At 40.9% G+C, this 12,606-nt stretch overlaps 1 protein-coding gene across 8 annotated transcripts in view; it reads right to left on the bottom strand.

Moving 5' to 3' along the window:
* Positions 1–12,606, bottom strand: part of Wtap (WT1 associated protein) — a 25,102-nt gene extending 12,496 nt beyond the window's left edge. For 2 of the 8 annotated variants that reach the window (NM_001113542.1, NM_001113543.1), the window contains exons 1-5: positions 12,422–12,606; positions 7,540–7,577; positions 5,118–5,173; positions 3,630–3,688; positions 2,152–2,279 (exon numbers count right to left, since the gene is read on the bottom strand). In NM_001113542.1, coding sequence (NP_001107014.1) covers positions 2,152–2,279; positions 3,630–3,688; positions 5,118–5,173; positions 7,540–7,569 — 273 coding nt within the window. In that variant the 5' untranslated portion in view covers positions 7,570–7,577; positions 12,422–12,606. Of the gene's footprint in view, positions 1–2,151; positions 2,280–3,629; positions 3,689–5,117; positions 5,174–7,539; positions 7,578–11,838; positions 12,146–12,187; positions 12,322–12,421 lie in introns of those variants that run through there. The other 6 variants (XM_006227892.5, XM_039086894.2, XM_063270739.1 and 3 more) reach the window with 5 other exon arrangements.

Here is a 12,606-nt window from a genome sequence, read left to right as displayed (position 1 = left end):
TCCTATCCCCCAAAGCAACAGATCCCACTAAAGTAGCCTACTGTCTTTCTGACTGCTAAACATAATAATTTTCAATTCCTATTTTTACTAAAACTAACTTTTGCCTCGACACTATTTTTTTTTAAAGATTTATTTATTATATGTAAGTATACTGCAGCTGTCTTCAGACACACCAGATGAGGATATTGGATCCCATTACAGATGGTTGTGAGCTACCATGTGGTTGCTGGGATTTGAACTCAGGACCTAAGGAAGAGCAGTCACTGCTCTTAACCACTGAGCCATCTCTCCAGGCCACAACACTTTTTTTTTTTTTTTAAAGATTTATTCATTAGGTGGGGATATGGTGTGCACACCTTTAATCCTGGCACTTGGGTGGCAGAGGCATGCAGATCTCTGAATCTTAGGCCAGTGTGGTCAGTGTTTCAGAACTGCCAGGGCTATCTGTAGAGAACCTATTTCAAAAAACAAAACTAACTAAAAAGATTTACAGTTTATTATATGTTGAGTGTTTTGCCTATTCGTTCCTGGTGCCAGGAGAGGTCAGAAAAAGGATTTGGATCCCTTGGGACTGGAGTTACAGTTTGTAAGCCACCATTTGGTTCCTGGCAATTGAACCTGGGTGTTCCTCAAGAACAAGTACTCTTAACAGCCGAACTAACTCTCTAGCCTACCTCTGACACTATTAATCGTTCTTCACTGGTGGTCTGGAAGGAAGAGGTGGTACTGCAGTTCTTCTTTTCCTAACATTATTCTCTTCTCTTTCTATACTCTCTTTCAGTCAGTCACATAGTATAAACTTAAGACCCAACTCTGACTTATTCTTAAAAACCTTGCCCAACAAGATCTAACTGATCAGGTCCTACTGATTGTACCTAAAAGACTACACATCCTTCCCAGCTGCCAGTGACTTTGTGTGTATGATTCAAAACCCTGCTTCCCCACCCTAGCTGCTTTCTCATTCTAAGTCCCAGTTTCAAATCAATGGCTGGTGATGTTGCTCAGTACAAAGTGGGCCTAGCATGCAAAGTCACATAAACATGGTGTGTTGGTGCACTCAGAAGGTAGCAATAGGAAGAATAGAGGTACATTTATCCTCAGTCACTACAGATTGTGGGGCTTGGCTACATATTTCAAGTACACCCAAGAGTGGGGAAAGGGAAAGGAATAAATCTACCTTCCATACTCAAGCCAGCCATCTACATGAAACAGCAGCTAATCAACCCCATGATTCTTTCGCTGAAAAAAATTCCACTAGGAGCTGTATAGAGTGGAGCACACCTTTAACCCCAGCACCAGGGGGGCAGAGGCAAGTGGATCTCTGTAAATTCAAGCCCAGTCTGGCCTACCTAGGGAATTCTCCAGGCTAGCCAAAGCTACATAGTGACAAACAAAACAAAACAAAACAAAATTTAAGTTAAAAGAAAAAGTCCTCTAGCTATTATTTATACCTAGGACTAAAGTGCCTAAGCCCTTAACCATGTTTCAGCCATACCCACAACTCCAACCTTATGTGTCCTTTCCCTGTTCTGTTCCCAGTGCCGCCTGCGAAGCTTCACCTCTGAATGGTGACTAGTAGAACAACAGCTGTATTATGTAGAGAAAGGCATAAACAATATGTCAAAGGCCAGAGAGGCCGCTCTTGCTCTTGCGCTTATAACCATCATTAACTCCTCTTTCATGGGATTCAATGCCCACTTCTAGCATCCATAGGCACCAGGCACACATGTAGTGCACAGTCATAAATAAATGCAGGCCAAAAGCTCATACACATAAAAGGTTAAAGTTTAAAAAAAAAAATACCCCAACCCAAACCAAAACAAAAACCTAAAACAAACCCAACTCAAAAGGTGGTGAAGCGCCACTGCCCTCAACCCCTGGTGATTCCAAGTGCCACCGTACACACAACAGTCCCAGATTCGGGTGCCAGCAGCACAAATTGCCTAATGCTAGCAAAAGATATGCTGACTCCATCAGAATTAGGAATTAGGAAGAAAGCAAACATCTAAGACCCTTTGTGACATAAGAACTTCCATTCCCACTCTCCACTGTACCCTTTAAAAATATGCACTTATATTTGCTGTTATCACTATTTAAAAAAATAAACTGCATGGATCCCGTAACTAGAGACTGCAATGCTCAGACACTCACGGTGCACTCTTGCATCTCCTGTTCCTTGGTTGCTAGCCGCATGACAAGGATGTTCTCCCTGCGTGCAGATTCCTGCTGTTGCTGCTTTAGTTTTTCTTCAGATTCCCTTAAGCCAGTCACATCGTTTGCTGAGTAAAAGAAAAGAAATCCAAAATTTCAAGATCAAATTGAACTAACCAAAAGAAAGTTCCATCTCTGTCAAGATTAATCAAATAACTCATTGCCTTTAAGTTTTCATATTGTTTTTGAAACAGTATTTGTTCCTGATCAGGAGGCCTCCCCAAGGAGGCAATGGTGTCATGATATCAAAATAAGCTCCTTCTATACTTCAATCGATCACACCTAAACACAGGAAACTACACTCCTACACTCATTTATACTACATTTAGTATTTATAAAAGTCTCAATATTATATTCTAACCTACTCAATATAACAATGACATTAACTGGCCTGGCAGAGCAGTAACCTGTCTATATTACAGCACTCAGGAGCCTATGGCAGGAGATTGTAACTCAGTAATTCAGAATAGCTTCTGCTACATAGTATAAGACCCTGTCTCAAGCAGGAGCACACCTTTAATCCCAGCACACAGGAAGCAGAGGCAGGTGGACCTGAGTTCAAGGCCAGACCGGTCTACAGAGCGTCAGGCCAGCCAAGACTGCACAGAGAAACTCTTTTTTAAAAATAAAACAAAAGAGGTTGGGGATTTAGCTCAGTGGTAGAGCGCTTGCCTAGCAAGCGCAAGGTCCTGGGTTCGGTCCCCAGCTCCGGAAAAAAAGAAGAAAAAAAAAAAAAAAAAAAAAAACCCAACAAAACCAAAAAACACCCCTGTAACAATCCTGTCTCAAAAAGTGACACAAACAGAAGCCACTGACAACACGAGCAAACAGCACTACTGACTTTTCTACATCACAACCATCAGTGCTACTGCCAAGTAATCAGTACAGTTCTGGAAGCTCCCGCTATCTGCACTGGGAAAACTGTAGTAGTTACTGTACTTCACAATAGTACAAGACTAACTCAGCCAAAGTACCAGACTAGACTAACAATTGTTTTATAGCATACAGTCTGTTGTTTGGCAGATTTCTGAAAAATCTGTTCTCAAAGACCTATGTCCTAGTGTCATATAGGATGCCTCTTCTGGTGTATTGGGAGACAACTATAGTATATATAATAATACATAAGAAAAAATAGTTAAGTTATCCTACTTGAGAATACACATCTGTCTTCCTTGTTGCTGGGGATTTGTCAAGAAACAAACCATTTATCTCAAACATCATTCGTTACATTTTTCAGATTCTTACAGTATCTGGACACAGCTCTTATAATAGAATAACAAACAACAAGCAATATTATAGCAATTATAATAAAAATAATTGAACAACCAAACTGTATCTGCTTCAACAAATTTCATTTAATCTGTAACAAGTTTTCAAAATACAACTATAGTATCTTTATCGAGGAAGATCAAACTTACAATTAAGGTCTGTGTACTTTCCCTCCAAAGCTTGAACATATGCTTCATATTGTTTCCATCTAAGTAAAAAGCAAATTCATATTAGTGGTTACATTGAAATCACCTTTATTAAATAAACTAGAAAAGCATGCCCACAATCTAAGAGTAAGAACTGTGATGGGTTATTTTTAGCTTTGACACAATCAAAGTTTAACCAGCAACAAATTCATTAGCTTTACTGTTTCTTCTCAACTTACAGAAGACAGGTAAATGAACATACATAGGTTGGGCAATGGTGGTTATCAGCCTACAATCCTAGTTAAGTACAAAGGCAGGAGGAGGATGGCATGCTCTGGGCCAGCTTGGCAACTTAGTAAGACTATCTCATATTAAAACAAAAAGGAACCAGGTAGTGGTAACTTTAATCTCAGCATTGGGAGGCAAAGGCAGACAGATCTCTGTGAGTTCGAGGCTATCCGGGTCTACAGAGTTCTAGGACAGCTAGGACTACATATAGAAACCCTGTCTTGAAAAACCTAGGAGTTGGGGTGGGGGTAAGAATCATCCTTTGATTGCAACTTTTAAAATGTTACTGACAAAAGAAAAAATTATATTTAAGTAACATACTGAGCAGACTATTATAGTACACCCTTGTATTTCTAACATTCAGAAGACTGAGGTAGATCTCCAATTTGAGGCCAATTTGAATATACCCTGTTTCAGAAAAAATTCTATGCCTATAGTTTTTAATAAAAGCTTACTTACTTGTGTGTGGGCTCCCATTTGCCACGGTACACATGTGGAAGAGGCTAGGATAGTCTTTTTCTTTTCTTTCTAGCTTTTTGTGGGGATTAAGCTCAGATTACAGCTTATTAGGAAGGAACTTTACCCACTGAGCCATCATGCCTTCCCTGTGCTTGATGATTTATTAAACTAAACACATCCTCTAGCAAGGTATATATTAGATACAAATGCTTCTTGTGTAACTAGTCTGAGTAGTTTAGCTCTACAAGAACATTTGGTCTACGGCGATCTGGAAATCACCGCAACAATGCTCTAGCTCTTCTTGCTTACACACTGAAGGACCATAGGGGACATGTCCAACACCTTATCAAGTGACTTGAGGGTATACTAACATAAAAAATCAGAATCAATCATGTAATAGTTGTTCCAAGACAGCTAGAACTACACAAAGAAACCATGTTTCAAAACAAAAAAACTAACCACCAAAACCAAAAATAACTCTCCATACATAAATCCCCAAAACCAATCAAATTAAAAAAAAACAAAAACAAACAAACAAAAAAACCCCAAACAATTCAAAACATGCTTGTATTTCTATCCCTTGGTGGGCTAGGGCAGGAGGGCCTTAATGTCTCCATAGGAAACCCTGTCTCAAACATAAGAAGTAACAAGAAAACCCCTCAAGACAAGCAAACCAAACTAGAGAAGGCATATTAAGTAGTCACAGTATGCTGTTTATGAATTTTTGATGAAAGAACATTTTACCTCAGAATTAACTCATCCCGTGCCATAACTTTGAAGTCTGTTTCACTCAGTCGGACCTACAAAGAAAATTGAAAATGGACTGAGCACTCTTTCAGAGTGCAAAGCGGTTTCCACAGGAGCAACTCTGATAAATAGTCTGACTGCGGCTTTAAACTAAATGTGAAGGCTGGAGAGAAGTTAGTGTTAACAGTGCTTGGAAGTCTTCAGAGGACCAGTTCAGTTCACAACACCTACACGAGTCAGGGAGAGCACATCTGTCTGTAACTCCAGCTCTAGAGAACACATTCTCCACTCCAGAGCATCCCCTCAACATACAGGTGAACAAAAAATTAAAAACAAAAACCAAACAAATGAAAATCCTTACAAAAAATAAAAAGGTCTCACCAACCAAATTAAACTTGCACATCCCACATCAACCAGTAGTTGCATCTTTTTTTTTTTTTTTTTCTCTTTTTTTCAGAGCTCGGGACCGAACCCAGGGCCTTGCGCTTGCCTGGCGCTCTACCACTGAGCTAAATCCCCAACCCCCAGTAGTTGCATCCTTGAGCATACAGCCCAAAGTCAACATTCATAAGCAGCTTTCCTTGTGATGGTCCAAACTGCCATCCTCAAAGTGTCCTTTAGCAGTTAAATGCTTGTAAAACTAAAATACAGAGGCAGGTGGATCTCTATGAGTTCAAGGCCAGCCTGTTCTACAGATGGGATTCCAGGACAGCTAGGACTACACAGAAACTGTTTTGAAAAACGAGAAAACAAAACAAAAACTTGTGATCCAGCCATATATTCAATATTCTTCAGCAGTAAGTAGAAATAAGACTACTGATAGATGATACAAATTTTAAGGAAGCTATGCTAAGTAAAAAGATAGTCTTAGAAGGACACACAAGCATAATTTCTTTTACAAGGCACTCAGGAAGTTGAAGAAATGAAAACAGATTATCATTACAAGATTGGGGAAGGAGGGAGGGGAACAAAGTGCCTGTAAGAGCCCTGTGGTGAGGATTCAGATGTTTATCTTGAGATAGAACTGCAGTTTTACACACAGAGAATGTGACGAACTGATGAAATTTGAAAAACTCATGTGTGTGTACCAGTTCCCTAGCTTTAAATTGTTAATCCAGATGTTGATTTTGAAAAGAGGCTCATCAGCTGGAGAGATGGCTCAGTGGTTAAGAGCACTGACTGCTCTTCCAGAGGTCCTGAATTCAATTCCCAGCAACCACATGGTGGCTCACAACCATCTGTAATGAGATCTGATGCCTTTGTCTGTATGTCTGAAGACAGCTACAGTGTACTCATATAAATAAATCTTTAAAAAAAAAATGCATTCTTAAAAAAAAAAAGAACAATTCTCATAGAATGTTCCTAAATGTCTTTAAAAACTTCTATCAAACTATATCTTCCCAATAGTTTAAATGTAGAACCTAGGGGGCTGGAGAGACGGTTCAGTGGTTAAGGCACTGACTACTTCTTCAGGGGTCCTGAGTTCAATTCCCAGATGGTAGTTCAGGTAATGGGATCTGATTCCCCTCTCTGGTGTGTCTGAAGACAGCTACAGTGTACTCACATACATTAAATAAATAAATCTTAAAAAAAAAAAAAAAAAAAAGAACCTAAGCTGAAATTATTTCATACATTTAGAAATCCTTTCTCCTAGGCTCTATTAATTTCTCTTATTAAAGTAGAGGGAGCTCAGATAAATGGAGAAATGCTTGCACAATATGCATGGATCCCACTTTGATTCCAGGAAGCACAGAAGGCACTTTCTTTAAAACGTTTCTAAGTATTAACCAGTAACACTACTGTTACAATACAAAACAGAAAAAAACATCGAACCAGATAAAGCAAACCATAGTTGCCACATCACTAAATACCTGGTTCTTCTTAATTCACTCCTGAGTAATGTTGACTCCAAAACTTCTGCCAGAATTTTATATAACATAATGAATTACAAATCCTTCCATAACTTACATCACACTGTTAAACAGAACCTCAGGCTATCTATACCTATATGTATAAAAGTCTATATGTATAAGGATATATGTATATACCCATAAGTAATGATAGCTAAACTCAGTAAAGAACTATAGAACTAGAAAAATCAAAAGTTAGAAAATGAAGGAAGAAAGCAGACTACAAGAACTAACTAATTAGCTGTAGCCCTAACAATCCTCAGATGGATAGATTTAAGTTACAACCCTGGAGGGTTAAAAAAATAGGACATATATATATGTAAAATTTGTAAAATAGCCAGAAATGGTTCAGGCTAAGAACTAAAGACCACAGGAATCCTGTAACACCTTCTGAAAGTTGTGATCATTCATTCTAGATTGACCATGTACAGAAACGTATCTTAATACTTTGTAGTCCCCTGATGCAAACAAAGTACAAGGGGAAAAAGGTGAAAAATGCTGAAACATACCTTTTTAGGAAGAGGTTCTTCGTTGGTCATCTTGTACCCTAAAAAAGGGGGGAGGGGAGTTAGGGGAAATACATTCAGTTAATTTTCTTTCAATTAAAGTTTTTTTTCCTCAAAGTTAAAACTGTTTCCTTTGAACCAGTTATTAGCAAGTGTTAATGTGAAATAGTTATTAAAACAATCTTGTATTTCATAGTACTTCGATCCCTTCTTTTATTGTGGTGAAAGGGATTCAACCCAGGACTCCTGACACTGTAGGTAAGTGTTAGCCCAGGATAGTTTCAATTAACAACAACAACAAAAAGAACAAAGACATGATGAATACCCCCTATAACTTCACCAAATTCCGTCTCTGCTAACATCTTTCATCATCATGGTTGTGTAATTTTTTAAAAATGTTGACAGTAAGTCGGGCCTCAGAAGGCTGAAGGATTAGAAGGGCAGCACCAGCCACCAGTTTTCTGGCCTTGACTTCTACAGCATTGTGCTGTTGACAGTGAAGCAGAACCCATCATGTGATTCACTACGCTCTAAGGATGTTAAATATAAAGTATGCCTACCTTAAGACAGTATGGACCTTAAACAATGTATTACACAATACAAGTTGGGAAATAAATATACAGAAAAGACAGCTAACCTAACAAATATTAAACACTGCTTGACTCGGCTTGTGGGACAGTATTTTTCTTAAATCTAAGTTGTTTTAAAGTAATAATTTATACACAATTAACATGAATTCTTGGGTTGGAGGGATGGCTCAGCAGTTAATTGCTCTCAAAAAAGACCTGAGTTCAGTTCCCAGAATTCAACCTAAGGTGGCTCACAACTCCAGCTCCAGTTCCAGGCAGAACCAACACCTCTGGCCTCCACAGGCAAGCCTATGCACATTATCACACACACAGAGAATTAAGAACTAATCTTTAGGGGCTAGAGAGATGGCTCAGCGGTTAGGACAACTGGCTACTCTTCCAGAGAACCTGAATTCAATTCCCAGTAACCACATGGTGGCTCACAACCATTCTATAATGAGATTTGGTACCCTCTTCCCGCATGCGTGTGCACACATACAAAATACTGTATATTCAATGAATAAATCTTAAAAAAAAGTTCTTATGAACACACCTGATATTTTCTTTTTTTTTTTTCCCAGAGCTGAGGACCGAACCCAGGGCCTTGTGCTTGCTAGGCAAGCGCTCTACCACTGAGCTAAATCCCCAACCCCCTGATATTTTCTAATATTCAAACTTAACCAGGAGTCAAACAGTTATTCTTAGGTCTTAGTTCTCAAAGTTACCTTCTGTCTTTAATTATTTTTTCCATTTTATTTTACTTACCAATACCTATCAAAAATTCTAAATTATAAGCTGGGTGTAGTAACATATGCTTCAAATTTGAGCACTCTGGAAGGATAGGCAGATGGATCCCTGTATTTTGAGGCCATCCTGTATTGAGAGTTCCAGACAGCCAAAGCTACAGAGAGACTGTCTCAAAATTCTAGACGATTAAGATTTTGACTGAAAATTGTTATACTGTTTTAAAAAGATATTTAATTTCTCAATGAACATATGACTTGTCATAAGTAAAGATTTTTCCAATATAAATGTACATATACTCCCATATGCATGAATAGTCTAGTCATACCACCACTGAACCCAATTAGGTCTGTTATACAGAAGAAATCAGGATTTTAGGAACTCTCTAAATGCTATAATGGGATTTGATGCCCTCTTCTGGTGTACAGGCATACATGTGAGCAGAACATCGCACACATACTTTTTTAAAAAGTATGACATGGGTTAAGGATGTAACGTAGTTTTACAGTGCATGCTAAACACACGCAGGGCTCCGGAACTTCAAATGACAAATGAGAGAGGAAAAAAAAACATGCACTTCTGCATTTTGAATAACCAGGATTTATCAAGTTCCAGGCAGCCAGGGCTACAGTGAGACCCTGTGTCAACAAACAGAAGAGCACAAGAAAACCTGCCCACTGTGGCACAGCACATATAGTTCAGTACAGCACCCAGGAGGCAGAGGCTGGAGAGTTTCAAGTTCTACAACAAGGAAGTTGCAGGCCAGCCAGGGCTACAGAGAGACAGACCATCTTTAAAAACAAAACAAAACAAAACAAAACAAAACAAAAAAAAGGCAAAACAGAAAACCTCAAACACGAATAATTTGGCAAACTTCCAACAGGTTAAAAGATGACGGGCTTTTAAATTACACAAAGGGGGAAGGAGCAGCTGGAGAGATGGCTCAGAAGTTAATACTGACTGCTCCTTCAGAGGACCTGGATTCGATTACCAGCAGCCACACTGTAGCTCATAACAATTCTAACTCCAGACGTACGACAAAACACCTATAACTTTAAACTTATTTGTGTAGACAGTTCAGAGAATTCATCTCAGTTTAGAATGCCATCCACTCTTAAAGCCTAGCTTAGGCTGTGGAACTGCTTTAGTTGACTAAGTGCCTACCATCCCAGATCATAACACTATGATCCTAAGTTAGGCAACTTAGTACTCTCTGGAGAAAGGCAACCACACGCCAAGGTAAGTTATGCAAGAAGGCATGTATATGGCTCGCTGAAATAAATCACAGTGGATGTTAAGAAATGGCATCGTCTGGCAGTGCTGGAGCCTCAGCACTGCAGGAGTAAGGGGACTTGTTAGAAATCAGAACACTATTTCAGTCTCCTGTTTATGTGATCAAGTCACTTAATTCTTTGGGCTTCAGTTTCCACATCAGTGTTGCTTAGGGCACAAAGTACTGCAGGTCTGTTATTGGTACCATAAAAACACTATACAAACAAGGACTGCCTGAACACAATCAACACAGGAAATAAACTCTACCAACTTCATCTTTAAAGCAAAGAACACTGAATCTTGTCTGATGGAAATGCCTAACACCTAACACCAATAGCTTATTCAATGATGGGAATACTGGAAAAAAAAAAACTTCCCAAGCTTAATGAAAAGAAATAGGAAGTATTTAGAGGAAGAAAGTGGGAGATAAAAACAAGAATGCATATCAAGTAAAACTTCTAAAGAGCATGATAAATTTAACTACACCTTACACCAATTATCTAGGCGGCTAACAATATTTTCAAGAGTCTACATTATATACACAAAAAGACAGGAGGGACCTTGAAAATGGTAATGCTCTGTCCAAATACATCAAATGGCTATTACAAACCATAATTTAAGTAGTGTTCAAACACACTCATCTGTTTAAGAATGAAGAACTAAAGCACCCTCAGAAACACATCTGCCCAAATCCTTAAAATTCAGTTCCAACACATCAGAAGCCATCCTGTAGACTGCAACTTTCCCCAACTTGCCTGAGCAATAGTTGCTGAATGAATGAAACCTAGCCACCTCAAAAAATGTCTGTTTTTAATAGTTTCAGATGCCTACATATTTACCTATGAGAAAACCTGGTGCATGGTTTTAAAATTAAGTACTTTTAAAAATTTTTTGTAAATGTTTTGCATGTATGTATGTGCATCACGTGCATGCCTGGTGCCACCCACAGAGGTCAGAAGAGGGAAGTCAAAATTCCCAGGAACATGAGTTAAGGATGGCCACGAGCCATCAATTGGGTGCTGGACGAGCAAAAAGTACTCTTAACTCCTGGGCCAACTCTCCAGCTCCGATGCTCAAATAAATAAGTTAAAGTGAAAAACAAATAGAATTTGTAGTAACTGATTTGTGACTTCCACTTATCTTTCCAAATAATAAAATTAACTAAATGAAAAAAGCGAGGCTATAGTGAGAACGACAAAAAAGGCATAAATACAATTTACGACTATAACATGCTCACCGATCCTTACAACCAGTGTGCAGTGTCTTAGTCCTTTGGGGTCAAATTAACTGACTTCCTCATTATCAAACCAAGAACTGTGGGCTCGGGGATTAGATGAATGGCAGAATGCTGGCCTAATAACATGCATGCACAAGGCCTAGCGTTCCATCCCTAGCCGCCCCCGCCCTCCCCAATAAGAAAATATGTACACAAACAGAAAAACTTAGGTCTTTTCTCACTGTGCACTGTCTTATGAAAATCAAGTTTAAATATAGTCAAATCAGCCTTACAGAGATCCAAAACTAGACTAAAAGTTCACGAAAAATTTCAGGAAGCTGTCAAAAAAATTAACTACTCTCACAATGCATACTTATGTAAAAATGGAAGTCCACATGAGAACGTGGCTGCAATGACAAGCTACTGCGTGACGTGAAATTCCTTTTTTTTTTTTTTTAAAGAACCGAATGCATCACTTGGGTCATACAGAACTATCGGTACCTCTAGGTCCCGGGTGACGAACCCTGGAAGGTGGGAGGGGGCGACAGAGGCGGGGAAAGGACAGGCATGGCCAGTCAGCCCCGAGAGGGCGGCCTCCGGCCTCCCCGCCTCCCCAGTCGCGGGAACGCCCGCCTTGTCCCCTGCCGTCAGGAACGGGAGCAGAATGGCTGTGAAACGGTGCAAGTATCCCCACGAGCAGCAAACCGCTCTGACTAACGGGAAGCCAGCGCGGCCGCAAGCCCGGTCGCCCTTCGGGCCTGGAGTGCGTTTCGCCGGGTCCAGGGCGGCCGCGCCTCGCTTCCCGTCCCTGCAGGCCCTCGTGGCCATTCCCGCCGCGGGCCGCACCTACCTTCCCAGCCCGAGGCTGCGCGGGCGCCGCCAGTCACACAGGCCGAGGCCGCGCCGCCGCCGGCCCCCCCCCGCACTCCTCCCGCCGCAGCCCCGGAGATAGCCTTTATTTGCGGGTCTCGCAGCCACAAAATGGCGCTGAGGGAGGAAACCAGGCCCCGCCGTCGGCCCCGCCCCGCCTCGAGTGCGCCCCGCCCCGAGTGCGCCGCCGATACCCCGCCCGTGGCCCACTCACCCGAGACGCGCCTCTCGGGCGCCGCCTCGGTCACCGTGCCCGGTGCCTCCGGCCAGAAGAGACGAGGCGAGGCCGGCCCGCTCGGGGTCTCGGGGCGCGGAGGGGCAAGCGGCTCTCCGCAGCCGCACCGAGACCGTCCGCGGAGGTTCGCACCTGCCCCGTGGGGGCTCTGCAAGCTTAGCCGG

This window comes from Rattus norvegicus, chromosome 1 (assembly GCF_036323735.1).
Source record: "Rattus norvegicus strain BN/NHsdMcwi chromosome 1, GRCr8, whole genome shotgun sequence".
NCBI classification, from domain to species: Eukaryota; Metazoa; Chordata; class Mammalia; order Rodentia; family Muridae; genus Rattus; species Rattus norvegicus.
This window is presented reverse-complemented; position numbering and strand designations above follow the sequence as displayed.